Source organism: Drosophila subobscura, chromosome A (assembly GCF_008121235.1).
Source record: "Drosophila subobscura isolate 14011-0131.10 chromosome A, UCBerk_Dsub_1.0, whole genome shotgun sequence".
NCBI lineage: Eukaryota > Metazoa > Arthropoda > Insecta > Diptera > Drosophilidae > Drosophila > Drosophila subobscura.
The window spans coordinates 6,650,607-6,675,514 of NC_048530.1; the positions used below are offsets into that span (position 1 = coordinate 6,650,607).

General features: G+C 43.0%; 1 protein-coding gene across 8 annotated transcripts in view; it reads left to right on the forward strand.

Annotated features, from left to right (window-relative positions):
* Nucleotides 1-2,270: 2,270 nt before the first annotated feature.
* Nucleotides 2,271-24,908, forward strand: part of LOC117900176 (fasciclin-2) — a 72,423-nt gene continuing 49,785 nt past the window's right edge. For 2 of the 8 annotated variants that reach the window (XM_034810449.1, XM_034810485.1), the window contains exons 1-2: nt 2,274-2,577; nt 6,408-6,670. In XM_034810449.1, the coding sequence (XP_034666340.1) occupies nt 6,601-6,670 (70 nt within the window). In that variant the 5' untranslated portion in view covers nt 2,274-2,577; nt 6,408-6,600. Of the gene's footprint in view, nt 2,578-6,407; nt 6,671-24,908 lie in introns of all 8 variants that reach the window. The other 6 variants (XM_034810431.1, XM_034810425.1, XM_034810440.1 and 3 more) reach the window with 6 other exon arrangements.

A 24,908-nucleotide genomic window follows, 5' to 3' on the forward strand; every position in this document is an offset into this window, starting at 1 on the left:
TACAAAGTTACATCAGGACATAAGGAGTATGCCAAATAACAAAATACTCAATTCAATCGATGTACATATTCCCGTCTCAATTTGCCAGCAGCAGCAGCCGTGGTGAGTGATTCAGTTGAAAGGTCAAAGCAATTTGCTAATGAAGCATGAAGTAAGGACAGGGAGTGAGCAAAGGAAAAGAGAGACCTTCCCACAGTCGGGTATCTGCCTCGTGTGTGATGCCAATTCCATAACCATTCGTAAATTCGCATGGCAAATGCCTTTGTTGGAAACGAAAAATTAACACACTTCAAATCGGGGCAAATCGGGTGAGATCGGGCGAAACGGTGGTACCACCTACCCTACCAGCCAACACTGTCACTGCCACAAACGGGGGCATGGCTTGGCATGGCATGGCATGTGGCAGGCAGTCCAGTCGTCCGGAGTCCGTATTCCGGAGACAGTGCAATAAATAAAGCGCAGCGAAAGTGCGACATCAACGACAAAATAACAATCCTATAAATCACTTATTGCCAGCCAAATGGACAATGGTGGTGGATGGGTGGGTGGGGAGGTAGTGGCTGTGGGAGTGGGTGCACTACTGACGGATCCGTGTGGCAGGGCGGTGGGTGTGGGGTAGTGCCTCCGCTTGGCCATTGATAAATTGCTCGCCGCTTGGCAGAAAAACTAAAGAAAAAACAATGATAAAAGCAATCCACAATCAGGATTATCCGCAGCAGGAGTTACGCTGCAAGTCACAGTAACCCGTATGGAAAAAGGGTATACAAAACCGATGGCAGAGACGCAATTTTCATTTGCTAAATTGCATTTGGAACGTGGCTGAGATTTTAGTGTAGTTGGTGGGTTAGGGTGGGGGCGGGGCGTTCCTAATTGACAGCAACAATTAAAAACGAGATTTTTCCCTGTGGCAGCGCTGCCGTTTCGAACTTAGGCAACAAGTGGCCGCCGAAATGTTGCCAGCAATAAGGTTGCACAACATTTCGAACTGCCGCGCGCGTCGCTTTTGATCAACTGGCAACATGCTGAAACAGTGGGAAGAATAGTGTATAACGCATACAAATACATTCTCAACAGACACAACTACTCATTACTCATTTATTGGATGTATGTATGTATACTGTTGCGACGTGTTTTTGCTCACACATTGCTCGCCTCGCCTTCTTTCGTAGAGTTTCCCTAAACTTCTTTTGCAACAGAACCTTTAAGCAGCGAAATTCGTGTCAAACTTTTACGAGCCGCTGTAATAAATGTTACAAAACAAGTACATACGCTTGACCTTGCCTGACATGACGTGTTCTCTGCTCTCGCCTCCGCTTTCACCATCTTTCGCAGTTGAACGGCTAACGGTTGCTCCACTGTGCCGGCAGCGCAGCCCTCACTCGCTGGCAACATTCGAGTGTTTCCGCTGTCGCTGTCGTCGCTGACGTCGCTGCTCTTGTGTGGCGCGACAGCATGTTGCCGCAATATTTGTGCTCATGCTTGAAACGCAAGTCATAGTCTCGGCTCTCTTTGGTTTGATCGATAAGCGATCATGGTATGTGCACCAAAGAGGTGGATCTTACCTCACATGTGTTGCTCTTTGCCGACCGTTCTGCCCGTTATCCACACCCTTCTTCTTCATCAGCAACACGCTTGTGCTGCCGCGCAACATTTGAAGCACCAGCAACAGCTGAGGCGGTCGCATTTAAAACAAACGGCCTTGCCCCCCCAATCTTTGAAATTTGCAATGGCACAAGCAAAACGGGGGGCTTCCATGCCATTTATTAACATGGATCTTAAAACAGATCAAAAAGGGTATCTTTGTCACAAATTGTCATTTCCAACCTGAGGTGGCACAAACCAACTCAGCAAAGCAACGCAAAAATGAGCACAAACATGTCCAGACTCAAACTGCTCATATGAGACGCAAAAATGAGAGGATCCATCACGGGATGAAAGTTCAGGGTGTAATTTACATTGCAAGCCTGAATATTGTGTGACGTATTTACCCGTTGTCGACACCTTATTTTCCATCCTCTGTTCCCGTCCCTTCCCATGATAAGGGAATAAGTTTGTATGGTGAAGGGAAAAAGCGTTTGCGCGTGCATTCAATTTCAAATCGTCGCGCCGTATCGTATCGTATCCACAATAATTTTGGTTCAAAATAAAACCGACAATCGACAAGAACACAACGTAGTGTCGGGCAGAAGTTTCTTTTCCCACAACAATCTCGAAAATAATTGCAAAAAATAAATAAAATAAAAACCACAAAATTAAAGAAATAAATAAATAATATAAGTCTCTGGCTTGGCAACAAGTCGGCCGCGGCCACTGAAACAACACTTTATTTTGTGGCGTTTTGAGAAAGTTCCGTTTACGTTGCGATTTTGATTTGGAATTGGAAGTTAAATATAGAGAAATATCAACGATATTGATATTAATAACAACTTTTTATGACAATTTGTCTACGTTTCACTCGCTTCAACGGGCCGCGTTCCCGCCTCTGCCGTCGCGTTCGTGTGTGCGTGTGTGTGCCGCGTACGTACCGCGCACCGTCAGTGTATGTGTGCAACAGTTAAAACAATTACAACAAAATTGGTAATAAAATAAAACACAAAAACCATGAAAATTCCTCGAGAGTTCCCTGTTTTTTAGGCCAAAAATAAACGCTGGCGGCGTTTCTGTTGCTGTTTTTTTTTAAGTGACAAACACTAAAGTGTCTCTCTCTCCCCCGTGTCTCTCCGTCCCACTCACGCTGTTCTCTGCTGGCATATTTGCACAATTATTATTATTGTTGTTGAGTCACGTGCCCCGCAGTAGCTTTACTTTACTTTGTTTTTTTTATCAGTTTTCTGGTGTTAGGAAAATCGGTTATGTTGTGCTATGCCATGCCATGGAAAAATGTGCATTCAAAACGCAGCGAAAAACCTTCAAACAACAACACAAAATTACCCGAGAAAACAACAAAAACAACAAATAATAAAAAACAGGTTTGAGCCCGGTCTCCGCGCGCCGTGTCTGACGCCGCCGTCCGACACACAATACCTATGCCGCTTTTGTTAGTGTTTTTTTTTCATTTCAACTTTTGGTTGAGTCACACACTGGGCGCTAAAAGTCAGTCAACTGGCAGTTGTTGGCAACTAAGAGGGAGGTGGTGGGAAAACTAGAAAGAAAGTCAACTTCTTAAGCAATACTACTACAAGCTTTAAATGGTAGTTCCCATGGAACAACAATTTGAAAACTACGTAGAAATTGAACCTAAGAAGAATTTCGCAAATGTAAACCTCGTTAAAATTGAATTTGTATTAAAAATACTCAGCGGAAGAACTATTCCTAAGGGAAATATTATTATGGGATTATTATTTCATTTAAAAATATAACAAAAATGAGGGGTAGGAATTTATTTTGCAAGAGTTAGAATCGGAAAAAAACAAAGAATGCTGACCAGATGAAGCATTCCGCTAGGGAATTCCTCTTAAGCCGTAGTTAATTAAACATAACGCTTGGTACGTGTTTTCGTGTTGAAAAATAATTTCCACGGCTTTTATTGTATTTTTGATAAAACTATGCGCTATATTCCCTAAAGTGTGCAACCCAAAAAGATTAACGAAATTCCCAAACTACATACATATTCCCAATAGGAAAATCCTTTTTTGTTGCAAAGTATTTAAAAGGAATAATTGATATTGGAACGAATATTGTGGTAGATGTTTAGGGCTTTATTTTTATTGAATAATTTAACAAAGAAAACTCAAAAAACATCCTTAAATTATGATTTAAATCTATGCATAATTGTCCCTAAATGACGTTTTAGTAAAGCGAACCCGTTGATTAGCTTCTATTAACTGCCTAAAAATATTATAATGTTTAATTGTCGGAACCCATTAAAGAGTCTACAAACTTCAAATAAAGTTTAGGAATGAAACCCCAGATGAGTGTGAAAATTAAGCATTCTACGGAATTCTCCTTCAACGAAAATTTAGTGCCAAAACTAGTTGAAATTCAAAACAAAAGATTCCAATACGAGCTGCAGCAAGTTCCCTTGATATCTGAGATATCTGCTGTTGATGACGATGAAAATGTCTTCCATTATCAATGCCATGCCTGTGCTGAAAAGTGCTGCCTCTCCATTGTGTGGCAAACTTTTACTTGTATCCTTTTTATACCCGCAACTAATTCGATGTATGAATATGAGGGCAAGTGAAGCTCAACCGCAGGGCTCCTGCATCGTAAAATTGCTGCAATGAAGGCGAGTGCGGCTGCCAAAACTTGTGTGTGCCCCCACACACACACACACACACTGATGAGAGAGAGAGAAAAGTGGCATGGGGTAGGCGGCAGATCATCCAATTTTCAAATCAAATTTGTGCTTTTTCTGTGCAGCACTAAAATGTTTCCAAACTTTGCAAATCTGATTTTCCTTATTTAATGACAAGAAAAGGAAGGGAAAACTGTCGTTGAATGCGGCCGTTGCCTCAATGCTAATCTTTTTTACACATTTCTTGCAACTTTTTGATGCAACTAGCAATTAAATTTGAGTTACACTTCGGTTTAAGCTCCATTCCCATTAGGTTTTTGACATTCTCTTAAGCTTTTATTGGAGAGAAAATCGTTGCGAAAATCAAACAACTATTTGCAGATTTTAAAACCTTAATTCTTATGAATACAACAAATGACAAAATTTAAGCAAACTGTATTTACCCGAAAGATTAAATGCTTCCTCTGGCATGTAAATATTTTCTGATGCAACGATGCCTTTACAGTTTAAACGATTTAAATTTGTCTTTACCTTGAGCATTGAAAACATTAGCTCGCGTCTTGCAGTATTGCTCCTCTTTCTAAAAATTCGCGTTTAACATAACATACATACATGCATATGTACTTATAACTTATAACTGTACATATAACATAACATATTTATGTTTTTTATTAAGATTCTCTAAGATACCCATCACAAATGCCATACAAATGAACGAAATGATCTTCTTATTTCAAAGACGTCAAAAAGTCGGAAATCCAATCACTTTGACATCCGCATTAATAATTCTCGAATATCAAGGGAAAAGTTTTCAACTTTAATGAACAGATTTTCCAATCCTCTCCACCATCCCCTGTTCTATGACAAAAGTTTCCCCCTTTTCATAATTAGCGTTATGTGTATGAATTTGTCTTCATTTTATTCAAACTTTATGCATATTTTAGGGCTAATATTTTGTAATACAGTTTTCGCCATGTCAAGCGTTCGGAAGGAGCCACGTTATTTGAGCGGGGCCAAGGCCTGCCCCAAATATCGATTGAACGACACAGAGTGGCCCCCAGTAATGAGAGTAAATTAAAATATCGATTGGTCGCCCCAGTAATAACGGTAGACACACATGGCGTTGCCAGCAGAAACCTTTTGCTAGAGTAGGAGATCTAGTGAGAGGGGAACCAGTACCTGTTGCCAGCTCTCTTCCCACAAGGACGCCTTTTATGAATAAGAGAGAGAGAGCGAGTCAAAGGTGCCTTATCGACAAACAGACAGCAAACAAACCGCTAATCAAAGGTGCGCTCTCTCCCGCTTCCGATAAGCGTGAGAGAGAGAGAGAGACAGAGAGGGTGACATTAACAGATAAAAGATAAAGATCAAAGAGAGAGAGAGATGAATAAAGACAATACAATTTATTGGAAATTGTATATTTATTTATTTATTAAGAGAAGATACGCCATAACATTTTTACTGTTTAAATATGCGCTTCAGGTCTCTTGCTCTACCACCCGCGCTCGTTCCATTTTATCCCCATTTATCCCCTTCCTCAGCCGCTGTCGCTGCCGCTGCTACGTGTTTCGACTGCAGAGAGGGGCCGCTGCTGTAATTTCCGTTACAAAACTGGCCGAAGCGGCAGCGACGCCGACGTCAACAAAGAACAGACAGGCCAAAGCAGAAGCAAAAGCAGCGCGCGGCGAAGTGACAGCAAAGAACAAAATTGCAGAGTATATGAATACAACGATGAGGTATTGCCAGGGCACTTATGAAGAGTTTAAGCAATGCTTCACCCTTGTCTGACATGCACCTTGGAAGAAACCTGCTGCCAAGACAAAGCACACACGCACACAGTCTTGCAAGTGTGGATATGTGTGGACAAGTTATTCTCTTCTTTGACTGCTGTTGCGGTCGCTGTCGACGCTGCTGCTGCCAGTCTCTGTTTCGCTCTCTGCAATGAAATTGCTGGCGTGTGACGCAGCGCCGGCCATGGAATGACGCTCTCCAGCAAATGCGTCTGTCCCCGCGACCCTCTCTCTTTCTCAATCTTAATGGCAGTTAAAAGGCCAACATTTGGCATTTGGTAAAAACATAACCCTGCCTTTTGCATCTTTTGAAATATTAAACGATTTGTCACTACTTAACCCTTGGCTCCCGCTCTCTCTCTCTCTTTTCTTTCTTGCAGATCACCATCCACACGCAAAAGCAGAATCAACATTGACAGAAGAAACTGTAATTTTTTCAACATTTTTTTTCCTGTGGAGCCAAAAATTTGACTAACTTTGTGCAAGCGAACAAAAAGCGAGGAGAACCAGTGGAAGAGACACCGAAGAAGCAGAAAAGACAGAATAAGAGGAAGAAGGAACAAAAATAACAAAATGGGAGAACGGACGCCGCCGCTGTCCCTTGTCTGGGCAGCGCTGCTGATGTGCAGCTGCTCGCTAATAGGTGAGTGAATACGTTCCACAATTGGACTTGCAGTCCACACACCGTCCGTCCACACATATTCCCGCCATTTATAATTAGAAATTGGAGTTGCCGATTGAAAGAAATATACAATGCAACAAAAGGTTGTAATCTTTGGATCACTTTACACTTAAAAACTCGATTATATATTCATGAACGGTCCTTGATACCTCTTTAAATTGAAAAATCTCAATAACACTTGACAGACGGATAGATAAATTACATCATACATACATATGTATGTACATACATGTATGTATGTATGTACAGTACTTAGAAGACGAGAATGTTCCATCACAAAAGATAAAGTTAGCAGATGGAAACTGGCAACAAGGCTAAAAACTAGTCGCTCTCTTATCAGCAGTTTATTTTTCCACGATTTGGGTGTTTATTTAAAGTAACAGACGGATGGAAGGACGGGCTATAATCCGAACAAATTACCCGTAGAGTACCTGAGCACATTCTGGTTACCTGATTGTCTGATTGCCGCATGCCGCCGCCCGCCTGACCCTGAAGCAAACTCTACGCAAATACTCGCCTAGAAACTACGATAGACCCAAAACAACATCCCAAATGCAGAAAAAACAAAACACACAGGAGTATAATGCTCCTTATCGCAATCTCAAACGAAAATTCTAGAGTCAATATTTGTTTTAACTACGAGGCTCTAAAGAGAGATGTGCTATTCGGACGAATCATAAATTACAGACAGAATACAGATACAATTTACAGATACATTTTGAGAGTAAGGCAGGGCAGCACCTGACTTGCGGTCCCATAAAAAAAAAACACGAAACGTTGGACAAACACTTGATTTTGAAGATTACGCAACAAGCGAGAGATGTTGCCACCAGCGAATAACAGATCTCACATATGTATATGGGACCTCTAGGAACGGATTTCAAATTCATGGAACCTGCCCAGAGCTCATATCACACCTTAAACTGCAATTCACAGATTGGCCTCACCAGTTCTGGCTTGCTTGTTACGTTTCCTCATGTACATACATATGTACATATGTATGCATGTACATTTATGTGCCTGATCTTTAAGAATTTATTAGTTGGCCATATGTCCATGCCAAATTCGTGGTTTTAATTCACGTAATACATAGCTATGCTATATTGGGTCGCCCCATTCGTGAGAAAACCCTCAATGAAGCTCACGGTTGTGATGGTCCAGGTTTTTTGATAACCCAGTAAAGGTCTTTATGTTTGTGTTTTATACAAATGAAAAATACTAGAATTATGGATGGAATATCAAACAAATGGGAGAGCCAATGATGACTTGTCATCTGGTGCGGCACTTTCTCCCGTCTGTGGAGTAGAGACAGCTTATCTTCTCTTGGAAAAACAGACTTCCCAAGCAATTAACGCATCCGGTTCTTTGTAGAGGGAACCAAAAAAAAACAGACCTCAAACTCCAGACTTTTTGGGAGGTTCTAAAAACAGTAACAAAGTTAAATTAATTAACGCTGATGCTTGCCCCCTTACTGTGGGATTTGGAGACGAAGAAAAAGAAAACTTGCAACAAGCCGAAAAGCCAGCGTCATGGAATCATGACACACAAAAAGGAAAAGCCTATCAATGTGTACTTTTTTCATATCCACAAAACAGAGAGGCTGTGAAGGCTTCCCGTTGGAGCATGTTAAAGCCTTATACGATCGATTGATGGGCATAAAACGCACTGTACTTTGGCGAGAAAAAGGTGCCTAAACATTTGGTAGAGTTTCTTACACCGAACGTGAGATCTCCTTAGTTTTGATGGCACATATGTGTTGCTTTCAGGCATCAATCGAAGATCTGTGTCTTAAAAAGTCCACTCCTCTCCTTGGTGCCCTTTCTCAGAACCCTATCCCTCGCTCTCTTTCTCTGCTCCAATTGATGCACTGCTCTCTTTCCCAAGAAGTGGAGCCTTTGTTTAGAAATTTTGTCTTCAAGTTTCTTGGTGGAAAAGCTGTCTTTGTACGACAGCAGCAACAGAAGCCAGAAGAGGGGGTTTACAAGGAGAGCTGCCACTCCGCCTGCCTGGCTGCCATAAAGGAGAGTGCCTTAGCGAGTGGACAGTCCCTAATTAGCAAAAGCCGCCGAAAAACCAGCTTAATTTGTGAGGCGATTTTCACCGAGACAAGGAGGAGAGTGAAAAAGGAGTGACGTCTGAGAGGAAAGCTGTTAGTTAGTCAGTGTATACCGTTAATGGGTGGCCTCCTCCTGCCTCTATCTCTCTCTCTCTCTCTCTCTCTCTCTCTTCCCACTCCATTCACTGTCGCTTTTGTTAATGGTCTCCATAGTGCGTTTCGTGGCTATCAAAATGGGGACAGCTTTTGGACGTTGAGGCTACAAAAAACAATTAAGTTTGTTGAATAATTTTCTGAGATCTTTATTTTTAAGATCTAGTCTTGTACATCTTTGGCCCGCACTGTACATGCATACGCGTAGAGTACTTTACAATAAAATCCACATGATGATTATGTTCCCCCACTGAAATCTTCTGCTGACCATCTTTCATTTCCAGTTTCCAGTTCTCAGAACTGGAGTCCCTCTCTCTCTCTCACTCTGTCCTCTGTCTCTGAGTATTTCTCAGGTGCATGGGAGAGAGAGAGAGAGAGAGTGGTCAAGCGGTGGGGTTGGGACAAGCAAACTCTTGAGTTTCTTTTCGCATTTGTGTGCCACTTGACAACAAGACACAAGGAACGATGTTGAAGAAACACAGAAGCAGAAGCAGAACAACAAAATATAAAAGAGTAGAAGACCGAAAGAGAGAGGGAGAGCAACAAAAAGAAGCAACAGGAAAAAGGAAATTCCAATTATGTTGCAAAAAAATATGTACTTATAAAGTACAAAAAAAAGTCTGCGGATTTTGTGCGTAGAAAACAGGGAAAGAAATTGTTGCTTCTTGTTTCGCTCTCTCTTGCTCTCTTTAGCCCACTCCTTTCTTCTGCTGCTCTTCTTCTCTTTCCCCCCTTTTATCCACTATGTTCACTGTGTACTGTTATGTTCTTCCGCTTCTGTTCTGCGATTTTCTCTTGTTATAAAATACCCTTTCCTCTGGGAAGAGCATCATCATTTTTCAATGCAGAAAATGAGTAGAGTGATACGTGATTTGTTTGAAAAACCGGGTCTATGGATGTTCAGACAATTCTATAAACGAAATTATATATTTCTTAGATTTGGAAGGAACTTTCTTGGAAACATTCACTTGTTGGTTTTTTCAATCGTGCATTAGCTCTCGGCTGAATTTTAAAGTGTATCTTCATGGTCGTCCATCAAATATGCTTATCTTTTCTTCTTGTTTTAATTTTAATCCAAGTAGAAGCTTCCCCGCATCCTCTTATCACTCCCTTCCCATTCGTTGCCTCACAAGAGCTTTGCATTCTCTTTAATTAATAAAACAAAACATTTTTGGATTAAGCGCCGCGCCGCGGTAGGAAAACAAAAGCAGGACTCAAGTGCGCTGCCTGGCCCTCGCAGGCGGGACAGCCAGAAGAAACATTTGTATCTTTTGTGTCTTTAGTATCTGTATCTCAATGGCCGCCTCTTCTTCAAGAGAGGGAGGAAACCCTGATCCACAATAAGTATTTCGTCTAATTACCAGATTTACTCCCCTTCTCATCGAAAAACAGCTGAGAGGCTTAAGTGGAAAATTTCAATGGGAAATTTTCACCTGAAGGAAAACTATTGGCCTAACAAGGCAGGCGGAGGGAGATGGTTTTTCTATGTACTAATTTCAGCCAAATGTATGGATTTATGTGATTTAACAGTGGCAGATTCTGCCAGAAATACAGCCCAAGTGATCGCGAATCGAGTCTCGAAACTAATTAGCAATTCAATTGAGAAGAAAAGTGAACTATATAAATGTTTGGCTTTTAATGGCATCAATAGATCTCCTTCTTGAATAACTTTTTGATTGGCGAATAAAGATGAATAAGACCTGGCGGAATTCAGCGATTGCAAATATGAAACAAGAATTAATGCCATAAGATATTGAGGCTGATTGATTGAATGTTGAAAAGCAATCATTACCATCAAAGGTGAGGCAGTTTGCTTAAGACGGAGCTTAATCGATCGGTGCCACCCGTGCAGAGGAAAAGAGTGAGAGAGAGAGCGACAGGCAGTGAGGGAGGGAGAAAGAGGGCTAGAGAGAGTGACAGAGCGTCAGAGACAAAATATAATTATTGAAAATGAGGGAAGGGCAAAAGTGAGAGATGAGAAAAACAATTGAATTGAATTTTGTGTGAAAAATCAAGCAAAGAGTGGAATGAGAAAGAGTGGACCGAGAGATGGGGGGCAGGGAAATGCACTGGCAACCGCTAGGCAGTGAGGGGTTAAGCCCGCATAATCCCCCACGCCCCGGAGGAGGCACAAAACAATGGGACAGAGAGAGAGACAATGAAGGAAAGCTGGAGATAGAGATATGGACAGAAATGCAGAGAAAATACCAATGAAGGAGTACCCCTACACCTACCTCTACCCTAACCCTTTCTGCTTTTGAATGGAATGATGAATGAATTTTAAATTAAAATTCAACAAAAATATAACCAACCTCATGTGTGTCTACCGCGATCGAAAGAATCCGGCACACGACGGTGAGGGCCCGCATGGCCGGCAAGTTCCCATCCTCAGGGGGATATTCCAACCAAAATGTATCTAAAGAATGTACTCCCCAAGCTGTATCGAAGATGGAATGTATAGAAGTTATGGGTACTAGGGGATTCAAGAGATTTGCACTTCAAAGTTACATCTTAAATATACCTTAAAGATATATGTACATACATATGTACCTCTGAAAAATTTGCTGAAGGAAAGAGCCCTAAGAGAGATCCTTAGATGATACAGTTGCGCTATTTCTTGGCGTTCCATTGCTGTTGGATGGCTTGGATCGCATTCTGCCAGTGGCAGGAAGTTACCGCCCTCTGTCCCCTCCCCCTATTCGATACTCTGACCATGTTCTGGCGACGTGCGTTGCCTCATCAAATGGACGTTCGATGTCGGACACTGGCTTCCAAATTGAGTTATAAGACACGGGTGGAGGATGGAGATGGGTATGGGTATGGGTATGGGGGGTTTCTTCTGTTGTTTTTCATTCCTCATTCTTTCGATTCGATTCCATTCGATTTGAGATTCTACCTGCCGGTGCATGCCGCATGCCGCATGCCGTATGCCGCATGTGGAACCATCTGTGAGGCGACGCACACAGGTAACCCGATGACGATGAGGATGACGACAGGGGCATACACAACTAATTGCTAATTGGATTATGTCTTACTGCCAGTCCCAGTCCCCGTTACCCATTCCACATGTGGCATGCAGCAGCAGCAGGCAGTGCAGCAGGAAAGGTCATTGATATACGCCTCCGCTTCCCGCCTCCCGCACCCGCCTATGGCCGTAATCCGAAATGGTCTAGGCCTGGACTCAACCTCTCCCTCCTCTCTCATCTCCTTCCCCTCCTCCACCTAGTGTTTCGATGGAGGGTTGAATGTTTTTAATTGACTCTTGCCCCATCATTGCAATTGCATAACAATGAGAGACCACGAACGACAACCCTATTCCTGCCCTGCCCTGCCGCTTGTATCGCACGCCGTGTCGTCTTTAGTCGCCTTTTGCCAACCCTGTGTCTGTGGCTCCCTCTCCCTCATACCGCATGTGTGTGTGTGTTGTGTGTGTTGTGTGTATGCCGCCGCCCTCTGCCGCCTGATTGCGGCGTCAATTGTCAATTTTGTTACCTTCTGTCCCGTTCCGTCTGTCCGTCTGTCCGTCCGTCCATCTGTCCATTCCGTCTGGGTCTTCTAATTGGTAATGCAAAGTGCATGACCAGTGCCCTCCCCCACCCATCTTCATTTCTGACTTCTGGTGTGTCCTTTCTTTCTTTCTTCCTCTGCCTCTCCCCACTTTACTCTTCTGGCTTTGTCTCCTGCCATCTTTACTCCTACCTCGTTCATTCGTTTCTTTGTCTCCTCGTTTGCCTTTTGTTCACTCTCTCTGTCTCTGTCCCTGGAAATGGAGAAGGGAGTTCGTTTAATCAATTTTCTTTTTTCTATTTCGCATTTTTCAAGTGTACTTTTGAGTCCTCTGGCCACATGGAGAGACTCTGTGGAGAGAGTCCTGCAAGTGGATTGCCAATTGTTGGGTCAAATGGGATTTCCATTTCGATTGCATTCGAATCTTGATCCATTTTCGCTTAACCTCAATTCTTAACCTCAATGGATATAAAGTGAACGAGAGTGAGACAAAGAAGAGTGGAACAGTGGATCCAAATATTGTTTTGTGGCACTGTACTTCCATTGGATTCCAGGATATGTATCTGATCCATAGAGTGTGGAGTGTGTGGATTGCATTGAATATTCCAACATTCAAAAGTGGATATCAATTATGGAACGAATGACTTCCGTTCCCGCTCCCCTATTTGATTACCTTCCCAATTTCATTGAATATTGCATAGTCCTTCCATTTCCATTTCCACTCCCTCTCCCACGCCCTCCCTTCCTCGCTTTCCAGCATGGTATCAATCATTACGTTTCCCACACAATACAAATTGTCTCCCTCCCACTCACGCCCCATCAACCGCCATATCTCGCTCTCCTCTCCCACTCATCTGCATCCTTCGGCACTTATCTACCATGTTGTTGCTATTTTTTTTGTTCCCACCATTAAGCCGTGGCTATCAGCGGCAGAGAGCATTACAAAAACAAGAAGAAGTGAAAAACAGTGCAGCATACGATACCCAGAGCCCCCCCTTAACCCCTTCCACCTTTCGCCTTCCGCTTCTTTTGGCAATTTTCAGCATTTAACCAAATAAACCACTCCTCTGCCAGCAGTGCACGTCTGCATCTGCTCCTGCTCCACTGCTTGCACTCCAATCTGCTCCGCTGGCACCTCTACATGCACTCTCTTCTGCTGTCACGCTCTAGCCGCTGCCTGGGATGCACACACCTTCCCTAACATTCATACATATGTATGTATGTATGTACATATGTATGTATGTATGGTGTTATGGTGTGCTGCTGCGCTCTCTCTGTCTCTCGTCTCCCAGTGGCTCTTGGCGTCATTATCAGCGTTTACCTCTGTCGCTGCCTCTGCTGATGCTCGCTTCCATTGCGATGTCTGTTTTTTGAGAAGGGTGTGGGGTATGATGACTTCTTGGCAGAGCAATGAAAAATACCTGTCCGATCATGTGCAAAGGGTATCAACGAGTTGACTCCAAGGGCGAAGTAAATTAAAATATGGACTGCACTGACTGCAAATTGTTTTTTGCTTTTCTTCATCGTTCTCTTGATGTTGTTCTCTGCTCTTAGGGAGGGTGGAAGAGCCATAGGGAGCGTGGATCCCTGGAAGGAGAAAGGGAAATGAACAATGTACATAGTTCTTGCTAAATGATAAATTAATGACCGAAAATCAATCAGGTGTGAAGACTTACCCATGTACAAATGTAATTATGTGCACTAAAACGTCTTCCTACTCTTTAAACCTTTCAATGGGGTTTCCCCATATAGAAATTTCTCGTAGTAATTGCTAATTCCAATTTTGAAAAAAAAAAACATTCGTTAATCACATAAGAAAAACGCATAAAGCAAAAACCATCTGGTGCAACTTCTTCTCGGTGAAAACTTTCCGTAAACTACTTATGTAGTTCCGCGACTTGAACAATGAACTAGTTCGGCAAACTCCTGTTGGCTTTTGGCTGCCGGCTCTCTTCCCTCTTTGCTCTGTCCACTCCCCTCCATCACTCTCTCTTCAAGCATCTCCGTTTGGCCTGAGCCGCTTAGCCGCTTCCACCGTCATCATTATTATCCCATTCCACAAAAGTTGGCTAAAAACTTTTCAGCCGCGTTGCCGCCAACTTGGCTGTGGGATCCATGGGAGTGATGGGGTCCCTCCACATCCCCACTGCCCACTCCCTTGGGTTGGGGCATAGTTTAGCGTAAATTTTCATAATTTTATGGCAATTTTTCACATGCCCATTCGCTACAACAACAACAAAAGCGAAGACAGCAAAAGTAACATTGAAAAGATGATCCGAATCTATAGATACCCTTCAATGTTGATTGTTTCAACTGATGGAGTTCACACCAAGTCGAAGTTTGTTAGCCGCTCAGCCAAAACCAAGGGGCACTGCCGCATGACTCGCGACTTATTCAAAATGTACAGTAAGAGGAAAGCTCTCGGCTTACTTTACAGGGTACCAAAAGAGGATGGGCAAAAGTAGAGGCGGAGGAAGACTGTGAAAAACGGTCAAGCGCAAGCTCTTTCCCACTCATTCCGTCAGTCATTTCGCTTCTCCTCCATCCCACCTCTCGCCACTCTTCCCTCATGGTCCGTCACGCTCCTCGTTCTCCCCTCTGCACAGCCCCTTGACTTGCATTGTTTGTGTGTGTTTGTATTTCAGTCATGAACTTTTAAGCATTTGTCATGCATAATTTGAGCAGCAAATGTATTGGAATGAATTTCAAATTGATTGTTACTCCTTGGGTACTCTGGGTGTTTGTGTTTACGACTCCTCCAGGACTCTGACTCACTTTGACTGCGAGAAGGGGGTAAGAGTTGCGGCAGTGGAGATTGTCAATAATTAGCTTAACCCATTAATAACCCAAGAATGCTGCAAACTGACTCAGCAAACGGATTAACAGGGCGGACATTTAAGATTAATGATGTACGGTCCTACCTGCCCCCATAACAGAGACAGAACGAAAGAGATTCTGTGAAAACGAGAACTTTAATACCGATTATTGTTTAGCGTCGGTATTATCAGACATTGAGAGTATTTGCTTTGGTAAAATACATTTTAGTTGCAAACACTTGCATCTTTCAATGAGATTTTGAATCTCTGTTGAGGCAACAAATCATTCAATGTACCATTTTCTTAGCTGGTGCTTGCTACGCCTTCCTCTTCCACAACTTCCATGGAAGGGAATGCTTTATCTGCGCCTCTGCTTTATTGTTGCTCTTAAGCTCTGGCCTGCTCCTTCTCCATGCAGCAGTCCAGCCGAAATTCCAAGTAAAATGCATAAAACACTCAACAGCGAAGAGCATTGGAACGATGCAGGCAGAGAGGCATCTGATGATTAAGTTCTGTTGATGATTCAGTTTTCCCCCAAAAACCATGACTTCCTTTGTCTGTCTGGCCGTCTGGGCCCTCGGGGGTTCTCTGCTGTAATTCAATGGCTGTGGAAAGCTTCCTTCCTCATTGAATTGTTTTCCACAAATGCCTTGGAAACTGTTGTTCATTTGAGACTGTTGTTTTGGCCTAATCCTCTGACCCACACGCCGTCGAAGGGTATTTCTAATGCGATCAGACGGAAGGGTCTCGTTTATCGATTGGGCATCTATCTAGGGAGAGAAGCGCTCCTGCATGAGGAGTACATTTGTGGAATTTATGATTGGCTGCTGCACCGCTGCTATAAGCGTATCACAGCGACCGAGGGGTGGTGCTGCATTACCCTCCGAAACAGTAAATGAGTGCAGGAATCCTTGATGTCTTCTTATACTCTTGTCTAACTTCCATCTCACTCTCCATTTCTGTATTTATTCCAAAACAGCCGAGGGGCGCTGCTGCTGATCGCGCTGACATCATTCTTCGTCGTCCTTCATCCTCTCAATTGCTAATAAACGTAATTGCCGCTGCACAATGCCAGCCAAAGAGAGAGCGGGTAGGGGGGAAGGAGGATAGTACCGTTAACAATAACGGGAACAATAAATTTGACGTCGTCTAAAAGGTGCCTAGGGGGGAAAGGGACGCAGGATTCTCTGCCGCTCTTCCTTCCTCTCATCCGCTGGTTGACATTTGATTTCTGACGCGTGCCGCTTTAACGACAGCCCCAGAGGGAGAGGGAGAGGCGCATAGACAGAATGATAGAGCAAGGGAGAGAGGCAGCCCGAGGTGGCTGCAACACAAAAGGAGTGCCACATACACAAACACACACACGCAAACGCACCCCACCTCTGAAGAAAATTCAGAGAATAAATGAAGGAATATAAAACCCCGCCCTCCACCGTCTCTCCTTCTCTGGTTATTTCTGTCTTTATGATTGTTTTTGTTTAATTCTGTTTGTTGCAAACAAATAGGCGGAAAATTTTGATGTAGTCGAACGACAGACAGGGAGCGAGAGGTGGCGGAGTGATGGTTGCAGGAAAGGGGGTGCCCATGGTGCATGCAACATTTGGCATGCGCCCGGGCCATTTATCCCGTCCACACCCCTCCCACACCGACACTCCCCGCGTTAGATGCGCAACGCGTGCTGTGGCCCCATTAAATTGTTTCTAGATTTATTAATTATTCAGTTTTCGCCAGAATCGGACGGATATTTACGCTTGCGGCGGAGGATATATCTTCGGGGAACAACCGTTATGAGGAAATGTTTTTCCTGGGGCATGCCTCCCCTGAGGGTCATTCTCGGGGAGAAGTGCTTTGCTCGAAACCAATTAGGAGAATATTTGCAGCTTTTTTTTTTAGTTCTGGCGGTGACTGTACACTTTGTATATGCATAGAATCAATATTAATCAATAGAGCAATACTTTAAAGTTTTAACTATTTGTTTGTCATTTTTGGATACACCATGAATCCATGGAAATGATCATAAATATCCTGGTTTTTATATTCTGCTCGATGGAACCATGAAAAATCTATAATTCTTGATATCTATAACTTTATTTATAGCTCTTTCCTTACCATTACCATTCGATCTGGCTGCTCATCCATTTATCCCATAAATAATTTGCGTTTCATGCATTGCAACATTTCATCCCTTCCTTGTTTCCATTCTCGAATTATTATGTATTTCCGCACCATTTAGTCGCGGCATTCAATTCATTCAGATATCCTTTTATATCCTTTGAACTACGAGTCTGTATGTCCATCGAGACACCCCAGTCCATGGGTAACTTTCGTCTCTGAAAAACGTGTCAAAGATCTCTGTAGTTGGACCAACATTTCGCTTGTTTGTCGACCTTCCATTTCAAAGACACTCCAGATGGGTCAGGGGCCTGTCGGATCTGTTAATGACGTTGAAACGACTTCCTTTTGCTTGTTTTTTTGTCGCCCCCAATGTCGCCTGATGGTCACTGAAGCCCCAAACGGAAGTCATACAACGACATTTTCTCACTCAATGAATCACAAAATGTGGCAGTGGAGGGGCTCCTCCTCTCTCTCTCTCCCTCTGTGTGTGTGTGTGTTTGTTTTTTTGGCGCCTAATGAAGCCATCGATGCGTGCAATGATTCACCCTACAACAGGTGTTCTTCTACTTGTTTTTTTCGGTGTTAATCGATGCGTGAAAACACATCGATAGGCATTCGATAAAGAGGTACAGATGGCTGGCTGGGGCTATAAGGTTACGGCCACAGGAAGTGCCAGAACCAGCAACAAAGTATGGGAATGGAGGTGTAATATGCAAAATATTAACAAAATTTAACAAAAATATACAAATTTAGGAAGTAAATTTTGAGTACTAAGTGTCATGCGGCGGTGCACCTCTGTTTCGTTTAGTATTTCCATTTTTCGACTGTATCTGCCTTTCTTTTGCTGCTCTTTTCATTTATGTTCACGTAATTGGATTGTTTTCCCCTCCTGCTGATTGTGGATCTGTTTTTTTTTTGGTTATAAAATGCAAAAATCGAAGGAAAATTTCCTTCTCTATTTTCTCTCTCTCTCTCTCTATTTGCTCTTTTCCGTAATTAAGTTTTTGTTTAGAGAATATTTTGTCAGTTGGTTTATGTCTCCAAAGTCTCCGATTGAAGCCTGTGATAAAATGCAGCTGCAGATGCATTTCATTTAGATACAGATACGCTGTTGGTCTGTCCTCCATCCCTCCTTCCCCCTCTCTGTTCTTTGAATAATTAAACAACAAACCGAAATGGCAGGAAAATTTACACAATTTTTATTAGAGAAAAGCCACTCTCCAACACGCACTCCATGCTCCCCATAGATGATCGCATATGGGGCGAGATGGCGGCTGAGAGCTGGGGCTATTTTTGTATACTAATTGCCAGAGGCACATAACCGCGAGATACATTTGTATCTTTTGTGTCTGGGGAGCAATCTGCTGCCTGGGGGAATACCCCAAGTAATTCGCATCCCAAACATAAGCCACACTTGCCGCCCATCCATCATTCGGTTGGAGGGGAATACTGTGGGAAATATGCAGTCCCACCAATGATGGAATATATGGCATAATGTCTATAGAAACGCAGTCCTAATGAAGTGTTGCTCTGGCAGATCCTTCTTTCTGTCTTTCGTTCTATTTGGAGAGTGTTTAGCTGGAGTTTGAGACATGTTTTGGGGGAACTTTGAAATGTTTATTAATAGGATGCAGATCGGAACTAAAGAATTGTTTGTACATCCTTCAAAAAGAGGCCTATAGGAAGTTTATTTTTCTTGGGATTTGTTGTTTAAACATCTGGCTACTGGAAATTGCTTAAAACTTTATGAATCCCACGAAACTCTCCTTTAATATTTCCTCTGATTCCATCCTATTCTGGCATGAACTTTTAATTATAACCGACTGAACATTCTGAATGCTCTTTCTATTCCGCACAACCTTGGAAAAAAGAAACCTCCCCAGTCATTGAGCTCAAGCTGCCGCCTGAACAAATACAGCTGCCACCCCATGCCATCTTGTTGCAAGGACAAATTCAATAAAAACTGAACAATGTTAACTATCCTGTTTACATAATATGTCAATTAATGGGCAGCAGCAAGAACAGAGAGAACGGAGAGCGCAGAGTGAGAGCGATAGCGAGAGCACTCAATGAGGAATGAGGACAAGCTTTTACTCTCCCAACAAAATTTATGGCCCGCTGTGGCTCTATGGCGATGCCTAGAAATTTTGGCATAGTTCTAAATGTCGTTACGGCCTAAGAGCAACATTATCTAGCCATGCCACTCGGGGAGATGGGGCAGCAGCGTCGGCAGGGGTGGCTGGGGGGGGCAGCAGCAGGAGATGGGACTTGGGCTTGGGCCTGGGCCTTGGCTGCACTGAGGGGGTGGATTCGAACAACATATTAATTTGATTTTCCTCCTTTTTTTGCCAGGCCGTATAAATCAGTGCCAGCGCGCGGCGCTGACAACTCTGCGAAAGAGGGAGGCTCGAGGGTGCGCGCTGCGGCGGGGTTGTAGTGTCATCGATTGCTCATGCCACAGCCTCTGGGTTGTCCTTTCTTTAGTCCTTAAATCAAAACGCAAGTCCACGCACTGCACTCTGCCAAATTGCGAATGTGATTTATCTAGCAAAACGGAAAGCCCTTAGTAGTACTTGCCAGCCTCCTCTTAACACTTCATTTAGGCTGAAAATCACAAGAATATCTGAAGGATAATCTCAAGGATTTCAATTAGCACTGGATTTGGAGGAGAGAATGGCAGGACGGGGAATGGAATTCAGGGGTGGCGAGTGTTTTTTATGACACGAACTTCCCCCCTCCTGTAATTATTGTTTACAATTCAATTTTCCCTTTCCCCGCCGCACTGAAAAATGGGAAAAGCGGATTAGCTAGAGCGTAGGCAAGGGATGGGGGATTACAAGGCCATCAAGTGGGTGTCGTTGTCACGTGTCCAACAATCATTTCGAAGGATTATCAAATAGGTTTGCCACCAAAACACCAAAATCCCGAAAACCTCATGAGGTAATTAAGTTGCATTTCCGACAGACACTTAAAGGGATCTTCGAAATATGACACGTAATTGCGAGGGGAGAACCGGAAGCAACAGAAACTATAAATAGTTTCAGAGATCAGCAGGCAATCGATTGCGAGATATTTTGAGGGATGAACAAAAAAACATCATACCATAATCTATCATTTAATTGAAAGTATTTTTGTGTAATATTCTTAATGGAATTCCAAGTGAATCAACGTTTTCGTGTGTGTATTTTTTGCTGTTTTCATGGCACAGGTTACCCTTTGATTAGTTCTGTAACCTTTTCAGTGCTGCGAGTGCTAAATCAATCAACGTTGCGCAGCGCTGCCACGTAAATCAATCAAACAGACGAATAATCAATGCACTCTTTACATGTTTTATATTTGTATATCAGTGTATCATATCATGTCTCCGACTTGTGTATCTACGTGTAAAAGTATCTCTGATATCTACAATATATTTTATCACACCCACTAATGATTTCCATTTCTCTTTTCCTTTCAGGTAAGTGTCAATGTCAATGGCCATCATCGCCACACACGCAAGCACGGCCAAACAGACAGACAATTCGTAAGTCATGATTGATGATTTCACACCTTCCAAAAATGGGGAAATGGGGGGATAGACCCTCTAGGGATAGACACATTCTCTGGATGATTGCCCTTCTCATGTGTGTCGCGTTTTTATGGCCTGTTTATGCCACACATGTGCCACTGCCAAAACAAGAACTCATTAAAGGTGACAATGCAATGTGGCGACAATCCCCTGCCCCACTCCCTCGCAAGTCACGCCCCAAAACTACAAGCAAACGCCCACTAATTGTCGTGTCATATGAAAAGAGTATTATAATGTTTAAGGGAATTTTTCGGGCTGGAGGTGTGAACATCCCCCCGTGAAAGAGACAAAGAGACAATTAATTTGACAATTATGTTCCGATGTTTGTTGTCAATGGAGAACAGCTGCATTGACATTGACTGGGGCTCCAGCTCCAGCAAAACATCCTCAAAATATGTATATAAATGTATGTACATACATATGAATGTGTAAATGTATCTGTCAGATACATTTAGCTGCGGCCGTTGCGGCGACCGCTGCTGTTTGATGCAAAAGGTCAACTTTTTGGGCAACAGAAATAGAAACTGAAATTGAAATACAAATGTTTTCGCTTTCAAAATGGAAATCACAATGGAAATAAACAAATAAAAGCACTAAATGAAATGGAATATCAATGGAAAAAAGCAAAGGAATACTCAACAGATATTTATTTGAGCAGGAGAACAAATGTACACGCAAGCAGCAGAGCTTCCATGTCCTGATGCCTGTTTAAGTGACATCAGGACTTTAATCAATGGCCATAATTGATTAAAACTCTCCTACCCCCACTCTCGGGGCCCCCGTGAGCCCAATGACACGAAACAAATGCAATTAGGTTCCCTGACTTTGGGATTGGATTTTGGTTTTCTTTATAAATAAATCGGGTCAAAAGCAACAGACACGAACACCACACACACAGCAGATGCCAGTGCCGATGCCGATGCCTTTTCCCCTCTCCTACAACTTTTTTGTGGCGCCTTCTGCTGCAGCCCCTCCATTTACTGCCTGCCAAAACATAGAAATTTTTATAGTTTTGTTTATGGGAATACAACAAAAAGAAGAACCAGAAGCAGAGGCAGAAACAGAAGCAGAGGCCCGACATTTAAATGAGTTTCAGCTTCAGCTGCGAGATTTTAGATATGATTCAAAAGCATAGCCCAAAAAGGGCGATACATGTGAAGAGATATTCCTCCATTCACAATTCGTTGGACTTCAAAGTGCTTTTCGAGTCTCTGGAATTGATTTTCATTTTCGTCACACAGCGGAAAATAATTCTCGAAATATTCTAAAAATACAAGAGTTGGCTCTTCTCTCTGGCATCTCTTGGGCCCTGCTTGTCCGAGAAAATGAAATGTGTCGCCAAATATACTCGTACATATAAAATGTTGTATCTATAGCTACTCGGGCACGAGTATTGGTATTTGTTGGAGTAGCTCTGTGGCAAGTATCTACGCATCTACTGCGTGTATATTTAGACCAGGGGTTGGGGATTTAGGGGCTGCCATGGATTTCTGGGTCAAGCCCAAGCCCAAGCCCCTGCCCCGACTGCCCCTGGCTTTTGTCGTGGTAGATTTCTTTGGTTTGGCTTTGGTTTCGTGTTTGTCTTATTGATTGGGAATTAGGGAAAGGTCAGGCGCCGCCTGTCTGCTGCTGTGGGACTGCCTTTTGTTCCGTTTTTGGGGCTTTTGTTCCTTTGTGGGGATCCTGGTACCCCGGCTTGTGGGCAGGCATCGGCCCATTGTCTAACGAGCCCTGTCTTTGCTTCATTAGCCAGGCAGCCAGGGAGCTACAGTTCTTTTAACAGACACCACTCGATGGCAGAGAGGGAGGCAGCCGCTGGGAGATACAACGTAAAAGTGCTTAAGAAACAGGCTTTGGTGCGTGGTAAATGTCAATTGGGGATTTTAAATACTCAGCTAGCTAATTTAAAATGCTCAGATACATTAGTATCTTTGAGATAGTTTTCAAAGAAGACTTGACAAATGCCTGACGAACATTTGATGTGCCCAATTATCATCAGATACATTTGTATCTATGATATAAATGTAAGATTAAGATGTATCTGCATCGCTAAACCATTTTCAATCAGATACATGTTTACCCTTCGAAACATTAATCAAGTTTTGTGTGTGCTGATACCTAAAATGCAATAAATTTGCAATAAACGTAACTCCAAGATGCATGTGTATCTCTGGGATGGCACTCTATATGACAGATATGTAAATGTGTATCGTGACATTTAAAGAACCATCACACAAGATATTCGAATCGATGTTCCTATGTATCTTTGCCTCCATTAATCATCGAAATAAAGCATCTATGCATATCTGTGGGACAATCGTTCCCTAATTGCGCGCTCCAACCCAATCGGTTCCATCCCCACCATCCGTCAATTCAAGCGAATGCGAGAGAGGAGTATCTTTATGAAACGGCCATCAAATGGTTGTAAATTTACGAGTATCTTTGCTCGCGTCACTGATAAAGAAAACAATAAAAAAAAAGAAAACGGCGCTCGCCAATTGAAGCGGAAAGTGCTCTCTCTCTCCACCCTCTCGCGCTGCTCTGAAGGGGACCCCGAATTTGCAGCGATTTTTGCTGGCCAACAAATATCTAAATGCTTTCGACGCATCCAATGGATTTCCATCCGAAACTATGCGAAAATAAATGGGCCGAATGGGGAATGGTGGAATGCCCCTGGAAAGAGGCGGAACTGCACGCTTGAAAAGTTTCCACAGAGTATTCTGTATCTGTGTGTCCGTGCATGCGGATGCGGGAGGATGTATCTCTTCTGGGTTTGTATAATTGCTGGGCACAAAATCGAAATAAAAACCCAAACAAACAGAAAAAAAACAACCCACAAAACAACAGAAAACTGCCAAAGAAGCAAAAGAGTTTCGGAAACGGAAAAGTGCAAACGTGTGTTGTTCTGCAAATAATTCTTCTAAGCGGGAACAAAATCCAAGCAATTGCTGTTCGAAGCTTTAGATACACTCCCAGAATTAAACTCTCCATAGAGTCAAACGGAAGCTTACTAGCCGGGGATCCTCAAGGAAATGTTTTAAATCTTCTCTTGAATATTTCTTGTTCAAATATTCCATCGCTTCCACGAGAGAATTCTGCCGAGAATCTGCCGAAAATCAACACAAATGTCGGATCTGCCAATCGTTGATCCTATTTGCGAAGAGCCCGATAGAAGTGCATTTCCTGCCACATGCAACATGCCACAACAGGTTCTCATTCGAAATCAATCAAACCACATAAGTCGAAAGTTGAATTTGATTTGTAAACACAAAAGCCGCAAGAGAAGAAGGAGAATTTCATTAAGCGCGTGCAGCACACGGGCGAGGGAGTGTGGAGAACCCATCAAATATTTGGTCCAGCATCATCCCATGGGATATATCCATCCATTGCCTGTCTGTCTGTCCAAACAAAACATCTCAAAACATGGCGCAGAGAAACACAAAACAAAAAGAAAAAGGTTATTAAAACTGTCGATGGATGGATGCACGCGCGTTGATGGCAAATTGCGAATTGAGATGCTCAATTGGGGCCAGCCAGCATCTGAAGGATAGAAAGAGGTCTCGGATCTGTTCTGTTCTTTTCTGTTTTAGTCCCTCGCTCTCTCCTAATATTTTCCTGTGTTGCAGTTTCATTTTCTATGTCCCCGGCAATTGACACATCAACTGCTGCATTGTTTGTGCGATGAAATTTATTTGTCTAAAGCTCCCCCTTTCCCACACTCCCCTCCTATCTGTTTGGATTTCGTTTCGTTTTGATGGGATATTGGGAATTTGTGGACCACTCTACCACCTCTCCGTTTCCCGCCGGATAGAGGAGCTGCTTATAAACAAATTATGACAAAGTTGCGCACAATTGTGGATTTGTTTGTGCCCCGACAGTTATTGAATTTCTGAGTTCTGATTCCCGATGGGTTTGTATCTTTTGGCATTGGTTGCTGCCTGTTTGTTGGTTTAACCGAATGAACTGTTTGCGCAGCTGAAATGA